General features: G+C 37.9%; 2 protein-coding genes across 2 annotated transcripts; both read right to left on the bottom strand.

The window, feature by feature from the left end:
• Nucleotides 1-1,191: 1,191 nt before the first annotated feature.
• Nucleotides 1,192-13,448, bottom strand: LOC140950530 (uncharacterized). Its single transcript, XM_073399772.1, has 8 exons — nucleotides 12,088-13,448; nucleotides 9,282-9,450; nucleotides 8,451-8,706; nucleotides 7,991-8,218; nucleotides 6,597-6,851; nucleotides 4,244-4,429; nucleotides 3,388-3,642; nucleotides 1,192-1,646 (listed from the first exon to the last, which is right to left on the bottom strand). Exons 1-8 carry the CDS (start codon nucleotides 12,893-12,895, stop codon nucleotides 1,449-1,451), a joined length of 2,355 nt encoding a protein of 784 aa, XP_073255873.1. The 5' UTR covers nucleotides 12,896-13,448; the 3' UTR covers nucleotides 1,192-1,448.
• A 47-nt stretch (nucleotides 13,449-13,495) lies between these two features.
• Nucleotides 13,496-18,861, bottom strand: LOC140950531 (DNA-directed RNA polymerases I, II, and III subunit RPABC3-like). Its single transcript, XM_073399773.1, has 3 exons — nucleotides 18,733-18,861; nucleotides 15,906-16,167; nucleotides 13,496-14,969 (listed from the first exon to the last, which is right to left on the bottom strand). The coding sequence occupies exons 1-3, from the start codon at nucleotides 18,803-18,805 to the stop codon at nucleotides 14,852-14,854; spliced, it is 453 nt and encodes a 150-aa protein (XP_073255874.1). The 5' UTR covers nucleotides 18,806-18,861; the 3' UTR covers nucleotides 13,496-14,851.
• Between the last annotated feature and the right edge of the window lie 204 nt (nucleotides 18,862-19,065).

The following is a 19,065-nucleotide window of genomic DNA, read 5'->3' as shown; positions in this document are numbered from 1 at the left end:
CACTAAAAACCTTACAAGACCTAAAAAGACCTTAAATAGTACTGTCAGTGTTACCTAGTTGCTACGAAAGATGTTGCGGAGTGGTGTCAAAGCATTTCGGATATCCCCTGATCAGATTAGGGAAGCTGAAAGTGAGAAAGAACGAGAGGGAACTAATAAAGATACGTTAACCCTATGATGAAAGCAGATGAAATGAGCCTGCTGGACATCGCTTGAATGAAAGATAGATAATTTAAAATGCAAGGCTAAGGTTAGAAAGGTAACTTACAGGATCTTAGATGAATAGTTAATAATTTCAAACAACAGTAACGACCACCATCTCTCGTAAGCGACTAACCAACTTCCTCTCTAAAGCAGACAGTTTTCCCACTGGAAGTACAATAACTGGGGTGTATAACTGGAACTTCTTGCTGAGCGATCGCCACGTCCATTCTTTTGGTGATAGTTTTTGAATAGTTTTTTTTTTCCATTGTTTTCAACCTGCCATAAGTGGCCACTAACTTAACATACGGTCTGATCTACATACGTGTAAGTCATTTTCTCATACTCTTTTTCAATTTTTTTAACTTGTTATTCATATAGAGAGAAGTGTGACGTCACGTTACCAAGGTAGCAAAACTTTTGGATCACAACAATAGCGAGCTTAGACAACGACGACAGCAAGGGCAACGGCAACGAGAATGACAAAAAAGATATAGGTTTATTTTAGCAAAACAACAACTTTGCCGGGCACCACACTTCTTTGTACATTTCTTAGCCCTCGTTGCACGACTGCGACATGAAACTTGTTAGTCTCATGCGCCCTCTTTATGGAGTACATGAACACAAAACGAACACAAAAAATGTTCTTTTTCTTTTCTAAACTTAGATACGGTCCTTTCGGATTCAAACCAAGAAAATTTCGCCACCATTTGACAAATTAAATGAAACTGAATAAGATCGATGAAGTTTGCAACAGAGCGAATTCCCTTTTCAAGTAAAGTTTTCGGTTTGTTGTCATCCAGAAATGTTGCTACCATGGCAACGTGACGTAACGACTTCTCTCTATTTCAATGAGACAACGCCCACCAGGTTGTTGCGTGTTGGAGGATTGTGTGTATTTCGTTAGGTTCTAGTCTCAAACGCCCTAATAATAGCTAAAGTTAGACAATGACATATTTTATAACAATAGTCGATACAAATTGCCAGGATGCTTCATTTACCTGGTATGGACAAAGAAAAACTAGCTTGCAAAGGAAACCGCCTCAAATGGCATATATTTTTTATTTTCTGTTTTTATTACGGTCGTTATTTACTAGGCATTAAGGCATTACCTAGCTTTTCACGCACTTCCCTTGCATTTTAAATTCTCTATTTCCCTGATCATCTGTTTCTTATTTCGATCAATTCTGTACCCTACTGCAATTGACCTAAGATGCTTGTTAGACTTAACAGCATTATATTTATAATTAAAATACTTTGAAGGAATGATGATAATGCCGAACCTCCTGCTCAACATTCTGCTTACTCAGCATACTGTCCTGTTTCGCTGGAGCTCGCAGAATTTCATCACAATCTGGATCACTCAAGGCGTTTTGTACACAGCTTATATACTTCCGAATGCTATCTTTGAGATACTTCAGAGGAGAAGGACCACGCCTTAACACCTAAATAGATGAGATACAAAGGAGAAACTATACATGAAGTAAAATAAAGGAAGAGCAGTTATTCAGTGGATATTTTTTAACTATTTTTTGAGTTAATCAATAGGCCTTATGCAATAGTTGATCAGGTGGTCAACTTTCTGTAAACAAGAAAGTAGTTCGCTTTTGGGAAATTTTGTTAGCAGGAACTGAAAGAAAATATTAAAATTAGGTAGCCTGTTAATTTTCAGCAATATAGCTCAAAAGTAGCGTTTACAAGGGCCGCCGAAAATTAGAAGGATTTGTATGAGAAAAACAGCTCTTGTCAACCTGTCACGCTTCAGTGGTTTTCGGTAAAAATCCTTGTAAATTTTAAAATTTCTCAACTATCGTAAGCTCTTTCCTTTTCGCATTTAAAAGCTCAAATTACCTGTTACGAATAAAAAGGAGATTGGATACCCGTAATGCTTAAAGAAAAGTGTTCCGACAGTTTGAAAAAATTGGAAATTAACAAGGATTTGTATGGAAAACCACTCAAGCGTGACTTGGTGGAGACTTGTTTTTCCATACAAATCCTTCTAATTTTCGCCTGAAAATTAAAAAAAAATTAAAAAATTTTTGAACTGCTCTTTCAGTTCGTGTTGATATTTAGTTTTAAAGATAAATCTTAAACCAACACTATTCGATGAACTATACGAAACCTCACATTTTTAATCAATTCATGACGCGTTTTTATTTCTGAACTCGTTTTTAACGAGCAATAATTTATGTTCACCATACTCTGGGGTTATTGGAAACTAGAAACGACGTCACAACGTCTTTCTAAAAGTAAGGGACTGTGCAATAATTACCAGGAGGGGGGGCTGAAAAACTAGAGTTATCTAGCAAAAACTTAGACAGTACCCCCACTCCAAAACGAAAAAAATTAGTTCTAACCCCCCCTTTGTTATGTTAAAAATAACGTCGCACCCCCCCCCCCCCCTCCCACCACACTGGTAAACTCAAACCTGGACTGAGCTGCCATCACAGCTTCAATAATGACAAACGTTATTATGTAACATCTAGTATCGAGAAGGATGTTGATCGCTTGATTGAAGATTTAGACAAAGCATTTGCTAAGTACCGAGGTGCTTACCACATTGGCTCAAAAATCTAAAATTTCTGAAGCCAGAAAGAGAAAGGAGCAGAGAAAAAAAATCAAAGAACAGGAGATTGAACGCTTCAAATAACAGACGAAAAAGAGCTTGCATTATATTTAGATCCTTGGGAGGAGAGCCTGTTGAACTTTGTTATGAGCCACATATATATGGAATTCAGCAAATCGATTCAGTCGCTGAAGAAACATTACTTTTATTCACATCAAAAACCGACAAAGCTTGTCTACGAGATCTGTTTGATTCCCATTGTTTTATGGGGGAAGCTGAAAAACAAGTTCATGATTTTTGCTTCACATTAATTAGAACACGGGTTAAAATTGATCAGTTGTGAATTTGCTTTTCATTTTGATGGAATATTTTCAATAATTTTTTTAACAGCTGTTCGTGTTGATATTTGTTACAGTCTATCATGATGCCTGTATTGAGAATCTTTTATTGCGTTTAATTTTATTTACATTTCGAATAAAACTTAAGGCCCCCCCTCCGTCAAATGAGTGATTTTACTTTGAGCCCCCCTATCTTGGCAGCAATATTATGTAATGCCTCCCCCTCTAGTTTTTTAGCCCCCCTCCTGATAATTATTGCACAGTCCCTAAATTAAAAATAACCTGAAAGTGAAAGTCCTTGGAATTGAATTTTGTTCCTAGTGCTTTTTCTGCTTCTTCTCTTAGATCCATGATTGACAGTTGCCCAAGCGTATACGTCACAGCCTGTCCCGGGATGCTTTGATAGCGTGTCACTTCTTTATCGACTTTGTCACTAGTGTCCCAAGCATAATCGGCAAAAATCTGTAAAGCCCAGTCACGTGACTTGCCTTTGAAATGCAGTCCCGTGTCAACTATTAACCGCAAGGCGCGCCAAATCTGAAGCGATTAAAAAAATATGAAGCTATTGATATAATAATAAATACAATAATTAATATCACTCTATCATAAAGATACACACATTAAAAGAGGCAAAAGCAACAAAAGTCTTCTAAGAAAGGTTGAAAGGTACGTAGGAGCTATACACCGAGAATATCGCTGTTTTAGGGAGTGTTTTAGGTCAATTATGTTCTGAAGTCATTACTTAGTACATTTACCTATACAAAAAAATAGTCCTGTTTATTCAAGAAGAAGCCATTCAACATAATTATTTAATGAGGGAGTATTTAACCATAATAGTTTTTTCGGTCGTTTTCTCAGGTATAACATTAAAACTTGAAAAAGTTGGCCCAATTTTTTTTAAAGTTACAATCCATGTCCATCCTTGCTGATGCGACGTACAATGTTTTTTAAAAAGATGGCAAATAGCGTGAGGCACCCCCTTCAAGGGGCAAACTCGTACCTAACTTAACTGCCTTTATTTGGGTTTTTCACAAACTCAACGTTGGAAGAATTAACGTTTTGTGGCGCAAGTTAAATGAAGAGGCAATATCTTCGTTGCCCTTCCTAACTAAGGTAGATATTAATGAAAATGCAATACCTGCCACTTCAGCATGCCATACTTGGTCAGCGGATCATCATTGTATGTGTCCGTGTATTTTGATATCAGCGGATTTTCAGCGTACACTGCCCATCCTTCAGAAAACTCCAGGAAAAAGGTGTTACGCTGAATCCACGAAATAGGGTCCAAACAGCTGTCCTGAAAGTGCTCTACATATCCTTGGCTCTAAAATAAATTAAAAATTTAAATGTCTCTTGTCCCAATTTTACATTGCTGCAAATGATCAGGATTGCTGGTTAGAAAAGCAGTCACTATAGCGAGGATTCCGAGGGTGTCCGAAAAATAGAAGTCTGATTGCATAGAGTTCAATTACAGTAATAACACTTTGCAGTGAACCGAGCATTCAGCTATCTTTTCAGAAGTACAACCGCGAAATCAGAGCCAAAAAAAACATTACGTTTCCTTTTGTGCAAGAGACAAAACTAATTTCCTCAATAAAGTTTCGAGAACAGAGAGGAAATGAGAGGAAACTAGGAAATATATATATTTTTTATTTAAGGTGGCTCCGTAATTAATACAAGAGCATTTAGCTGTGACAAATTTTCCGTCATAACTTTTTCGATTTTAACGCGATGGCTGCGAAACTTTGCAAAGAATAACAGATACCATTCGGCAATAATACGGAATATTCCGATTTCATTGATTGTAAATATTTCTTGAGAAATTAGCGCTTAAAAGGACCCTAATGTTCAAAGAAAATCGCGTATAGTAAAAAATTTTGCTGATATTTTTTACTGAAATTTCTGGTATCGGCTTTAATTGATATAATAAATATGCCAGACAATTTCAGAAGAATCGTTGGAGCAGAAGTCCGTAACTAAAAGTCGCTCAAAATTCAGCTGTGAAATTGTTTTGGAATTTCAAAAATAAATTACTATCTGGAAGAAGGAGACACCAGTTTGAATTTTCGGGACAAGTAAATTCAATGTTTGCTAATTCTGAAAACAAAAGCCGATTGCCTATCGTGCTATTCTTTAAAAGGTACTTTTCAGTTTTAGAAGCACTATAAATTACTCCAAACCTTGCTCTGACGTCGAATGACTTGTTCCGCGACGTTTTTAAAATATCCCTTGGCAGTTTTGCTTCAAACTCCTGCTACATACATGTTGATGTATTGCAATGCATCCTCAACGGCTTTTCCTGCTGTACGTTGTTTCCAATTCAGGAAAAAGGTATTGGGATTGTAAGCTACCTTGTATCGAAGCTCAGATAGAACTGTCCAGCACCTTTGTTTATGACGAGAAAATGAGCACGAGCGGCAGCTCTGCGAGGAATTCGCACCTCAGCTAGGGGGGACGAATGACAATGATGCCCATGTCTGTGAACCGATCTGTATAAACATGTATTGCAGAGCAAAACATAATAATCAAGAAAAAAAATACCCATTCATTGAAGGAAGAAGTGACAAAAATTTCAGAGTTGTAAATTTATTCACGGGCAGTATTTTTGCGATAATTTTATTTTGTACTGTGATGTTATTCGGTTCACAGGCATGGTTATCATTGTCGTTCGTCCCCCCTGGGTGAGGTGCGAATTCCTCGCAGAACTGCCGCTCGTGCTCATTTTGTAGTCATAAACAAAGGTGCAGGACAGTTCTATCTGAGCTCTGATACGAGGTAGCGTCCAATCTCAATACTTTTTTCCTGAGTTGGAAGCAACGAACAGCAGTAAAAGTCGTTGAAAATGCATTGCAATACATCAAAATGTATGCAGCAGGAGTTTGAGCCAAAACTGCAAAGGGATATTTTAAAAATGTCGAAGAACAAGTCACTCTACTTCAGAGCAAGGTTTGGAGCAATTTAAAGTGCTTCTAAAACTGAAAAGTACCTTTTAAAGAATAGCACGATAGGCAATCGACTTTTGTTTGCAGAATTAGCAAACATTGAATTTACTTGTCCCGAAAATTCAAACTGGTGGCTCCTTCTACCTGATAGTAATTTATTTTTGAAATTCCAAAAACAATTTAGCTCAATTTCACAGCTGAATTTTGAGCGACTTTTAGTTACGGACTTCTGCTCCAACGATTTTTCTGAAATTCCTCTGGCAAATTTATTATATCAATTAAAGCCGATACCAGAAATTTCAGTAAAAAATATCAGCAAATTTTTTTACTAGATGCGATTTTCTTTGAACATTAGGGTCCTTTTAAGCGCTAATTTCTCAAGGAATATTTACCATCAATGAAATCGGAATATTCCGTATTATTGCCGAATGGTATCTGTTGTTCTTTGCAAAGTTTCGCAGGCATCGCATTAAGAACCAAAAAGTTATGACGTAAAAATTGGTCACAGCAAAATGCTCTTGTATTAATTACGGAGCCGCCTTAACCCACCTGTGTGTAGTGTCCTGGTCTCGCCTCGTGAGCGTTTATGGTCCATTCCTCATTCTTGGGCCCAGGTCTTTGCATAAAGAATGGTATAGTATACACTGGAGGCTTGGAGCAAACAGAGTCACTTTCTTGAAAGGTTGGTGCAGCAGAAGATGGATTGAAGTTTGGAATGAGCTCAACAGGACAGTTTGGAGTGGACTGGTACGAGCCAGTAAAATGAAACATATCAATGGTCTTCGGGTCAAGTGTGGCCATAATCTATGCAATGAACCACAATCACAGTCACTTATAGAAAGAGTAGCTGAGTGGTATTTAGACAAGCTCCTCAGAGGCAGGAGGGAGAAAAATTTACTCAGCGTTCAATAACCTTATCGTTATGTCAATTCATAACGATGTGTTGTGAAGATTGCTATGCCTAATAAAGAAGTAATTTCCTTTCATCGAGAGGTGTACTTTTGAACGTTTTGTTAAGCCATCCTCCTCTTAGGAGAACAATTTTGTAAAGGCAACATATAAATAGTGGAGGCGCGTGTGAACGAGTGGCTAACACTTCGAACTCCAGATCTGGAGGACCGGAGTTCAAATCTCGTCCGCCTTTTTTTCTCCTTGGACAAGAATTTTTACTCCACTTTGTCTCCTTTCACCCAAGGCTTGGTAGTTCAAAGGTTGGATAACGCTATCCACAGCATAAAAATCTATCCAGTGGATAACGCAATTGTTTTCCCAAATACTCATGCGCTGCATAGTGATTTATCCGGTGGATAGCGCTATCCAACATTTGAACAACCAGGGCCAGGTGTACAAAGGGGTAACGGCGACATACTGCTTGGGGGCGGGGAAGGGGTGGGGCGTTAACCCTGCGATGGACTAGCGTACCGTCTAGGGAGGAGTAGCAATACTCCTAGGCATGCTTCATACTAAGGAAACCAGGTAAGCTTCGGCCGTTTGAACCTTTGGCTCGTACCTGCCTTAACCTTTTTTTACATATAAATAGGGAAAGGCTCGCCCCACGTACAAGATGCTTCTTATAACCAACGTAACACTAAAAATTAGAATCAGTAACATATAGTCAACCAGGGATACATGACCCATCGATCTTCTGCACTGTACGATCTTCTGCACTGTACGCTGTCATGGCGTTTCCTTTTTGAGGGGCAGAAAGACTAGAAAAACACAAACTGAAATGGAATTATATTTTCGACATTCTGGTAACAGATTTCATACTTTTCATTTAACACACGACCTTCGACTTTTCCGTGAGAAAACGCTTTAAATCGTGTCTTAATATCTACTGGTCTGTACAAATGTGTTGACATAGATTTGGTTTCAGAGTTGTCTGAGTTGATCACCCCCTTTTATGTCTTTTATAGACACCTTAGTTATCCTAGAGATTTTACCTCTCGAGCATGCGCAAACCAATTTTGCATGGCATTCCAGCGGATTGGGCAGTACTTCTTTGCACCACTAATTGAACTGCACAGCTTGTAGGCACTTTCATTGGATTCACTCACTGGAATTTCTTGCTCGTTGTAAAACATTTCTGATCGATTCAATATTTTAATGAACTTTTCCTTTGCAGTTTGAGTATTGTTTTCAAGGGTGACGTGTCGGGTCAAGTTTAGAACCTTATAAAAAAGAGATAATGTTACACTGTCAGATAAACACTTTCCTTATGTAATTACTAAATAAAACAACTGATGAGATGATGATGATAACAATTGTCAGTGACAGGAGTGATGAAGACCATGATTAGGATGATGGTGATGATGCTCAACGACGATAATGGTGACGACGATAATGGTGATGATGAAAAAAATCTACTTATAAAATTGTCTTGGGGTATGGTTAATTCCTTACCTCTGGATAACTTCGATTTATGATTGACCAACCTAGTCGGTAGATTTCATCGGGGGTCTTCTCGGTAGTAGTAAAGTATTGCAGAAGCTTTAGATAAGTTGTCTTCCCGTTGAGTTTTTCGCCTGTGGGGAGACGTTCTGATGTCTTTTGACTAGTCTTTTTGCCGTGAATGTAAACATAGTCCAACGGTAATGTGGCTAAACCGCTAGATATGTTACTTGGGACGCAATACTGTGAATGTTCCTTTTCGACGTACCTAGAATATAGGAGAACTGAGAATCGGTTTTATACTGTTATTTTATATCTAGCTCGATTTTAAATAACAACGTTACTGCTAAAATAGACCTCTCCCGTAAAGCAGTTTTTTTGTTCAAAATGTTCAAAGTAGCTAAGATAATAACTACAATGTAAGAGTGCTACAACTGTTTATTTCTTTTCAACTCTTTCTTTCTCCTGCTCGCTCTATCTATTTTTTTTCTCTCTCTTTTCTTTCTTAGTGCGATTTTCGCGGGGCTTATCGGATCCAAGAAAGTATCCCTAGTAATTTAGGGGATCCACAACTCTGATCCCATTGCCGTGACTGCTTCGCAATCCCAACCCAGCTACCGCAAGCATAAAGCATCAGATGGTACCTGAAAACAGTTAACAGTTTCGTTGAGATGAAATTCCAATGGGCCCTAACTACCTGCAAAAATATCCCCAGGTTAGCTCTAATCGGCCTTTGAACAATTGGGCCTCCAGGTGACAGCAACATCAACTTCAAGCTCGAAATCATTTCCGTGGCTTACAATTACTTAGCGGAAGACAGTATCTTCCTTCTTATCAACTTACCTCAAAACATGATGAATGGGTTCACCAACGTACTCAATGACCCACTGCTTCAACGACTCGTTCACTGATTTGCCATGTGCCATTATCCACATGTCTAATTCTTTTTCCTTCATCAAGGACAGAAAATCATGGGCGAGGATTTTCTTCATGAAGTAAGCGTCAAGTATTCCTGTGAGTTTAAGATGACACGAGTTACATTACAAATTTTAAAGATTTCTCTACTTTTATTATGGCTCCAATTATATTTATACATTTCCGATATAAACTACACATCGGGAAACGTCCTCAGAAGATCCTCACAGAGCCTCACAATTCTTACCCAGGGTAGAGATGAGTAGACAGGCACGTCATAATAGTATTATTAATTATACTTAAGTTATTCCTTTAATTTTTTTGTAAAAAAAATCTTACTGATGGTACAATAAAGATTGTTGCTGCTGTAGTAGTTGGTGGACTTTATAGTGAGCGCTGTCTTATTTTTTGCCAAAGGATTGGAAACTTAGGTTTCTTAACACGAGCCTGGTTGACCGGGCTGGCACGCCTTCTGAGATCTCATGTTTCGGGCTCAAGTGAAGAGGCCCTTAGACCTTTAAAATACCTCATGAAAAAAATACATGGTAGAATATTTATTTTTTCAAACGGGTACCATTTCGTTATAATAGGCCATATAAGCGAAGGTGAGATGCGTGGCCAAGAAGGACGAACTATATCCTGGGCGCGGGGCGGAGACAGACAGAGGCTATAAGTAGTGCTGCAATTTGAAAAGTGCAAATCAGTTCCAATTCAGTTCATCTCTCGCAAAATCACATGACGTATTTTTAAAAGGCTTTTCTTGTACAAATTTTTTAAAATACATATTTCTTTTTTCCACAAAGACGCATAGCTCAGGTGTTAGAGTGATTTCCAATTGACAAACGTTCTTCATTTGAACAAACGGTTGAGATAAAAATGTGACGTTATCACCCTCAAAGTCTGCTCACAAAAATGATTACATGTTACATCATTATTAAGTGTTACCCGCAAAATATTATTTTGATAGGAAGATTAATAAAGTATGCACAGAAACCATATATTTATACTTTTTACTTCAGCGCCCGGGTTTACCTTGATTCTGCCAGTCAAACGCGAAAATACTGTCTAGTTAATCAAATGAATTCACCCCCATTGCCAGGTGAAAGTTTGCGGTGACTGTTTCAGATGGTCGAATTTCACAAAAAGAGAGAATTTATTTGCTTGACAATTTTTAAGAACGGATAAAACAATGAACTTGACTGACTCCCATGGTGTACGAAGGTGGTGAAAAAAATTGTTCTCTCTAAGGTCAGTGCTACTTACATTCGGTAAGATGTCAATTATTTTATATGACTTCTATTGTTCAAAGGGCACTTCCTTTTCTTTATACTCTTACTTTTAATAATAAGAAATTGCCGCGATTGACTAGCAGCACGAAAACAACTTTTTACGACGGTAAAACAATTCATGAACGCATTTCAGTATTGCTTTATTACTTGACTTTGTTTGTGAACTAAAGTGCAAACCGGACGTACAGTATACTCCAGGCCGCAGGCAGCTGTTCAATTGTAGTCCTTCAATATCATTATTGCTACTGAGTTGACATTATTCAATTAATATTTCCTGCAACATTGTTCCTCATTTCCTAGTGAATAGCACATAATTCCTCTTCAGTTAAAGAAAATATTTTGATAAGTGAAATAATTTCATTTTTTGGTTCTGTCTTTCTCCCTTTATCATTCAATTTTTATCTTACTGCTAAAAATAAGAAATGTCTGTTCACTTTCTCATTTTCCACATATGAACCCTTGCTATGATATTTCCTAGAGAGACATTATCATCTCTTGCATTGAACTGTGCAGAACAAACAAATTTGTTGAACAATGCTTTGCGCAGGATCTGAATTACGCAGACCAAGATTAAACTTTTGTACTTTCTGTAACTGAAACATTGAAGCTCAAAAAAGGTCCCTGTGCTTTAACTGAATGGTTAGTAAAAGTAAACGTATTCACCTGTTCTTTATTTTGTAGGAAAAAAAATCGTTAACTGAAAAAAACATATATTAAAGAACTCAAAATAAGGAACAAAATCAATGAACAAGATTCCTAGTTTGCATTCTGGCAATATCTTCTCAAAAAACTACAGTAGTTGACGTTACATTAATATGCTATGTCAACTTTACCCCTTATTTACATTCAAATCATCGTTACTTGTATTTCTTCCTGCCTTGATCATTCAGAACACTCACTGGGGGAACTTGATAATAAAGAATCTTATAATTTGTTTTCGGCTACTTGTAGCTCTTAGGCTAACTGATAATTCGAATTGTGCGGGATAATCAGTAGATATCGCAAAAAAGAAGAGGAGAAAAAGCAGTATTTTTTCTGACTGCAGAACTTTGTATCAAAACTGCAGAAGCAAAACTGAAATAACATCCTCAAAACTGACTGCGTTAAGTGAAAAGCAAATATTTATGCTACAGTACTATAAGGGGAAAGCCCGTTTGGAAATATAGATAAGTATATCACCTTGCCGAAGAATGGCTGTTTGCTTCCATAACATATCGTCGTGCAAGTTCCAACCGATCTATAACTATAACCTTATAGATGTTTTTTCTTTTTGTTTGTTTTTGTTTTTGTTTGTTTTTTTTTTGAGAACGAAGGCGTTCTTCCTTAATTCAGTCTTTTTCGGTTATATCCCTCGTGTTGCCCTGAATGGTCAATAATAAACGATAAGTAGCATATATGACAATTATTTAATCATGTTAACTAGGGTAAATACTTATTCTCCTTACCTGTTGGTCCTTTAATATCGATATCCCTGAACGCTCCTCTCAGTCCGTCAAAACCTGCCTTGCATTCTTCAACGGTACGAACCATTCCACTTGAAACCCCCAACTTCATGTTTTCAACGAACTGTGCAAATGTCTCGTTGATTTCCATCAGTTTTTCTCTAACAGTCTCCATTTCCTCCACCGTCGAAGGCTGAAAATGAGGCAGGGCTTTGTCGACGTCCAGAGGCAAAAAGCAAATTGAAGACCAGCAGAAAATATTTGGGCCCATCATCCAGTCGCCAGAATAGTAATCATAGGCAAAAGGGACGCCATAGGGAAACATATGTCTCATCCAATGGGATAACTGAGCCTTGGCACGCTTTTCTCGCAAATTCAGTTTGTTCTCTTTGATGTCCATGTTTTCCAGTCGTTTGGTCAGCTTGACAATCTCATCTGTGACAAATTTGATTCGCGCCGGAGTTGAATCGTAGCTTCTGTAACGTTGCCGGATTTCATTTGGGGTCACGCCCGGCTTAAAAGCGATCTTGTGCGGTAAAAGCTCGTAAAATTTTTCTTGCGCTTCGTGCAAAAACCTTTCTAGCCCCGAGCGTCTAGCTTCTGCTGAGTATCCACAATCAAGGTTAATTGCTCGAGCAACTTTAGGTGGTGGGCACTGCAATGTGTCCTTTTTCGTATTTGCCCTTACCATGAGTACAATTCCAGCGACAAGACAAGCGATACCGCCTGTTATCAACGCCCCAATAACAATAGATTCTAACCTTGTACGCCTTCGCGTTTTTAACGAGACATCTTGGTAGTGAAGCGCCATTTCGATATCCGCATGAAAGGAAAAAGAAATCTTTTAACATAACTTCTTACCCCGGGGTAAATTCGAGGAGCCTTCAGTCGGAAACGACTCTTGAAGTACCACTCTAGAAAACAGTCCTTGACCAAGTGCAATTAATGCTTGGTTTCTTATGAAGTTTAAAACCAATCAGACTATCCAACTCGTGTCCGGTCTTTTCATTTTTGTATTTTTCATTAGCAAAGACTTTTCGGTATATAACACTTGGCGTGCTATATGGGATGTTGTTGACTTTTTCATTTAATAGATATGGAAATTTGTCACTTCACAGTGGAGCGCATGAGAGGCAATCTACAATTGTAAACAGGCAAAGTAAATATATTGTTTCACGTTCATTCACGGCTTTATGGGCAATTCTCAAGTCAAGAGCACTAAAATCCTTAAATACACACTTAAAGAAATTAACGAGAGATAAAAACTGATTTGCAAAAACACAGAAAAAATATCAAAAATCAAAATCAAAAAGCGCAACTTAAAATGCCGCCAAAAACATGCGGTCAAAAAAAACAGTTTCGTGTATTTAGTGAACCACTTTAATATGAGGGCAGCGAAAACCCAGCAAAATCATTAACACAGATAAAGTATAGTTTATTGATTCCTCTGTGATGGGAACACGACTAAATAATGGGTGTTTTTTTATTAGTTAACGTGGCTTTTCTTTGAGCCAGCTTGTGCTCAGTACTTAGCAAAATCCAATAGGAAACCCAACTGAGAAATTGGAAGATTTTCTCCGCTTGCTTTTCCTTTAGAATTTCTACGCCTTTGAAATGAAGTCTTAGAAGCAATAATGATGACTTTTAAGGAGGGCTTTAGATTTTGGAGGATCACGTCTTTTTCCCCCAACTATGCATATTTATAAGTTGGCAGTTCAATCTACGAAAGTAATAAGGTTTTTCTGAAACTGAGAAAATATTTTCCCCGAATCCGTTTACCTCAAATATGCCCCCTGCACTATTAGAGACACCATCAGTTAACGTTCAAAGACATCTTTGACGCTCAACTTGAGCGGGAGGAAGTTAACTTCGAGGCATAACAAATATGCCCGGTTTGGTCAAACAGACTTGAGATACAAGCAAAACTTATTAATTATGACTAGATAAGAATAATTTGTATTGTATCTTTCTTGTTCCACTATCCACCTGGAAATGTTGTGAGGTTGTTAAGCGTCTTCACCAAAGCTTTTTCACCCAAAATAAAGTCTTGTAATACCCCCAGAACAAAGCGGAAGCAAGGGGTGGAAAGATTCCGAAATTTTCGAAGTTTTGCCTTTTGCGCATGGGCGATCTTTGACACCTGTGTTTTTGCACCAGGAACGTTCTGGTAGCTTCGCGTCGATTTGGCTAGGCAGTGACCAGAAAAATGCTAGAACTAGCTTCCCAACTATTACTATAATGTAGTCCAATATTTAAAATGAGAAACCGAAATGTGGATAATTAGTTTTATTACACTTTTGATAGAAACTTTTGCCCACAGAATGCCACAGAAAAGAAACAGACTTACTTTCCCTTTGTTTAACAGTCCCATACCTTAAAGTCATGCTGTGGTATGTTGTCTAACTTCTGCAAAGTTAAGTAGCATGTACACAAAAGTGTGTGTAACCGCTTGTACCGTACAAGAGGAAATAATACTTATTTCCACACAGGTTTTAATTAGAATGACTTTCCCTACTTATTAGGCATCCAGGCTTGGAAACAACTGATATCCTGTATCATTTCTAAAGCATGAGCTTCTTCTTTCTCAGATTCTGTAACATCAATCTTGCAAACCAAAAGCATATTTGGGGTCCTTTTCATCACAATGTCCTCTGCTTTTTAAACACGTACAGCTGCTGTACATCTTCTTATTGAAGTTAATTTATTCTTTCACAGCCAGTATACTCTACATGTGTGAACGTTCTACAGGAGTTAGACAGTAATAGTCTTAAAAGGCCAGTTTTTTAATCAACAGGTATATATGGTTGTCCACTTCCATTCCGTGTAAGTTGTTTGCATCACCTTGAAGTCTCATGAGCAGACCTCCAAATGAAACATATGCAGCTCTATATTACAGGAAAAAGTAACAAGCTTCAACTTAAAATCAGTTCGAAATACCTGTTATAACAATAATTATTGCCATTATTTAGCAAATACAATGCACATAATGATAGAGCAGGAAAGCATGTTCAGCTCAGGAGAAAGGGGCCTAGCCTGCTCACAGACATTTTTCTTTTCTTTTCTCCTCCAAAATTTGGTGTGTGCTTGAGTAATACAACAGTGAGCACAGAGCCCAAGAAAAAAAACTCTATTTTCTACTTTCCCAACCCCCTCCCCGCTGTTTGCCTTGGGGTAAATAAATCTCCTGTGGTTTTTATTTTCATACGAGCGCTCTACACTCTCTAAAGAGAAAATAGTAAGTCTGTGAAAAGGCTAAGAGATCCCCAAATTGAACACAACTTTTCATGGCCCCACAGGCCTCGGTTTGGCCTTTCAATAAGGTGAACCCCCAGGGACTCCTCCCCTAGATCTGCCATATGGGTCAGTACGGGTGGTAACTCAATAAATCAAGTTAATGGATGCTAAATTTTAGAAAAAGTTATTAATTTGAAAAAATACTCCATACAAATATCAGCATGCCATGTCTACATGTATACCATTCCCATTCCTTTAATCAAAAGTTTGATTAAATCCAATTTTGAACAAAACACAACCAAATCTGCACATAAAATGCCAAATCTGGTAAAACAGGTGGCAATAGATCTACATGTATTTTCTTATTAAATAGGATCCAGCTGATGTGCTAGACTACATTACATTCTTTAATTTTGAATTAGTTTGTTTACATAACCTCAAGTTGCCTTTTTGGTTAAGGTAATTTACAATATTGCCAGTACAAAATAGAAGAGTGCCCTATATTGACAGAGAATTGGTAAATGGCCTGGGGTATTATCCACAAAAATATTGAATTGAGCTGAGCAGTAAATTTATTGCATACTTACAATCTGGTTGGAGCATCCATTGCACCATCATCTCCTTCTATTCTGTAGACTTTACCATACATAACATATTCAAACTGATCAGCACGAGAAAGACTGGTATCTGAGGGATTGTAATCTCCATCATCAGGCGTGCCGTCTTCTTTTAGAGTATTGGCTAGAACAAGTCGAAATTTTTCACCATAATCCACTGGGTATATCTGAGTATTTACATCAAGTATGAGGTCCATCTTAAAACTTTCACTTTCACAATGAAGTCGAGACACTGGATGGGAAAGAAAACAGCAACACTCATTATAACTTCATGCCAATTTAAGAAATTTCATAAATGGGCAAAACTGCTGGATTTTGTATCCTGAAGGCTCATTTTATTCCTACGGCAATTCCCTTCAAGAGTGACCAAAAGTGCTCAGTTTCAACTTGGCTGCAAATAGGTGAGATTTTACTGTGGAAAAGCCAGAAGCAAATTAACAAGAATGAAACAATAGATTAATATTAAACTGTTCTGGGCCGTGAAGTTGCAAACATATCCTTTTGTTCTAAATCTGTCAATGACAGCTGCAAGAATTATTGTATGATTATTGCAGAGTTCATGGATTAAAGTCTTTCATAAAACTTCTTAGATTTCTATACATTTTTTTCTAAACGGAGCATTTTGAGAATTACAAAAAGAGATCTTAACTGAGAAATGTTGACCACTGTAGACCAAGATTCCATTTTTTTCCTTCGAAGATTTCAAAGTGCAAAGCAAGCTGCTGTTGAGAAGCCGTTTTTTTGCCACGTGTATTGTTTTCATGCTTATGCTGACCAATGAGGTATGGGACTCTGAAATGATTTTTGGCCGTGCATGCAGTCACATGTCACATAACTAAAATGCCCCGGTATCAATCATGGCTTTGGTTGTTTTTAACACAAATTAATGTAATGCAAAAAAAAAGTCAGTAAAGTTTTCACTTTACTTGTTCTTTGCTGTTCATTACTTCTACCCCATAATAAAAATATTAGTAGCCGCACATTAGTCTTAAATACGTCAGTTGTTTTGGACTATTTTTAGTAACTTGCCCATTTTCCATTTTGAGAAATTCTTAACTTAAATCTGACGCTTACTGTTTGCCATAAACATCACTCTAAATCTCTCTAATAATTATACTTATTGTAGAGATCGAGTAGGCTCATTTTCAATGGAGACTAGCACATGCATCCTAACACATGACAGCGCCCATTACTGAAATCTGACCGATTCCCGTAAACCGTGGAAACCAGTGTAGATCCGTGCCTGAAGAGGGACTACTCTGCAGTTTACACTGGAACAAAATCAGAATATCCAGCCACTTAGCCTGCAGTGCAGGCGTTTTCTTTTAGCGTGCAATTTGCTCGCGAAAGTGCCATGTTGAAACTTCCCAACGAGAGGAGGAGATGGGGCGAGTCAAAGGGAGCGGGGAGGGGGCGGGGAGAGACAAGAGAAAACGCCTGCCCGAAAACACTGTGAAAATGAGAAACACCCCCTAATTATAATTAGACGCGCGTAACCGCTCTTCCGGAAATGAGTAACCGACAATAACAAAACAACCAAACAGTTGCTGCAGTCCAAAGACTCGCATTGTCTTAGAAAAACGAGCTGGAGTTTATCATTGTTTTTATCTTGACTGAGTCACAATGCAGTTCTCCACAGCTGATGAAGCTTCAGTTTAAGCTGCAATTCATTCTTCTAAATTCATCTCTGTAAATAGCTATCCGTGAGAGTTTAACATCCAGCAAACAATTTAAAAAACTAACGAACTGGGCCCAGCGTGATACAACATTGCAGGAAAACATCACATCCTCGGACTAGAAAGAAAATCACTGAGTTATTCAGATCCTGAGGCACTTTGGACAAAAATAAAGAACCTAACAGCCTAATTTAGCGACAAAAAGAGCTTTACGCTTCAAAAGAGGTCAAAGAAAACGCTCTTGGATCAGAGGGCAAATCATGAAGAACAGAAATTCAAAAAACACAGAAAATCAATAAGCGTTGTCATGACCTCTCAGTGTGAAACAAGCGGCTAAAATCACATTTGCTTTAGTCAAAACATAGAACCTTCTAGAGCATAATCTACTCGCCAGAAAAAAAAACGTACTGGAACAAGCAGCATTTTGGCATGAGGTAAAAGTGGTGTAGGATTTAGTACTGCGAGCAAATCTTGTCCTGAGGCCATTGTAGAAATCGCTTTGACTTTCTCATTGCGTAATACACACGACATTCCCAGTTGCTCCAATTCCAAAGACTAACAGAAAACGGAATAAACAATGTAGACTTACAGTTACTTGACAGGCATCAATCTACTTCCCTATGCCGCACCAATCAGGAGCTCCGTTTGCCAGCGTACGGAGTTTCCCAAAAAAACAATGATATCGGGCAGGCGTATTTTTTTTCTTCCCTCCCTCTCCCCCCTTTCCTTCTTTCGCCCTCGCACCTACCGTAAGGGTTACTATTTCTACTCTACAACAATATTACGAACACGAACAAGCTTTCGCCCACCCAAAATACGCCTGCACTGCAGGCTACCAGCCACTTGATTGCCTTGTAGAACCAGTTTTGAGTATGAGGCATAAAACAAACAGCCCCTTTATCATCAGTTCAACGAAATGCAAGTAAGTGGCCAAGTATTCTGAAGTTTAGCCCAGATACCATTAAAGTGAAACAGTGAGTGTCCAACGAAACGAAACAAGCTATGGAGCTTTGCAAAGTTGGGACTCATAATTTACATTATTGAAAGAAAGAAGACTCAGAGGTTATACAACCAAAAGAATTTGACCATTCTTAACAATTAAATTCTTGGTTGAAACTTACCTCTTTCGAATTTTTTACCCTCAGGATCGATGTCTTTTACGTCGAAAATATCTTCAAACAACACTCCTGCCATGTTGAACGGTCTGAGGCTGTGCGGACCAACTATTACCAACTAGGGGAGGACTAAAGTATAAGATTACACAAGACAGATAATAGAACCTACAAAATACAAAGATGACCTTTTCATCCTTTTTTTGTATAAATATGAAGTTTATTTTGTTATTATCGCATAATACAGTTAAAAACTCAAGAAAAAGTTGTTAATTTAAAAGATTATGTATTTAATACTTTAGCCTACCCTACAGGTAATTTGATTAAAAGGTCGAGTAAGCC

Source organism: Porites lutea, chromosome 10, assembly GCF_958299795.1.
Source record: "Porites lutea chromosome 10, jaPorLute2.1, whole genome shotgun sequence".
NCBI lineage: Eukaryota > Metazoa > Cnidaria > Anthozoa > Scleractinia > Poritidae > Porites > Porites lutea.
Note: the sequence above shows the minus strand (reverse complement) of the source record. Positions and strands in the feature narration are given on the sequence as shown.

Excerpts from the sequence above, each read along its gene's own strand:
- LOC140950530 (XM_073399772.1), bottom strand. The coding sequence starts at position 12,895 with ATGGCGCTTCACTACCAAGATGTCTCGTTAAAAACGCGAAGGCGTACA. Across the intron at positions 8,707-9,281 it reads CCCATTCATCATGTTTTGAG|GTACGTCGAAAAGGAACATT; the intron begins GTAAGTTGATAA and ends CCTATATTCTAG. Across the intron at positions 3,643-4,243 it reads ATGGCATGCTGAAGTGGCAG|ATTTGGCGCGCCTTGCGGTT; the intron begins GTATTGCATTTT and ends TAATCGCTTCAG.
- LOC140950531 (XM_073399773.1), bottom strand. The coding sequence starts at position 18,805 with ATGGCAGGAGTGTTGTTTGAAGATATTTTCGACGTAAAAGACATCGAT. Across the intron at positions 16,168-18,732 it reads GGGTAAAAAATTCGAAAGAG|TGTCTCGACTTCATTGTGAA; the intron begins GTAAGTTTCAAC and ends TTTCCCATCCAG. Across the intron at positions 14,970-15,905 it reads ATGGATGCTCCAACCAGATT|AGCTGCATATGTTTCATTTG; the intron begins GTAAGTATGCAA and ends CCTGTAATATAG.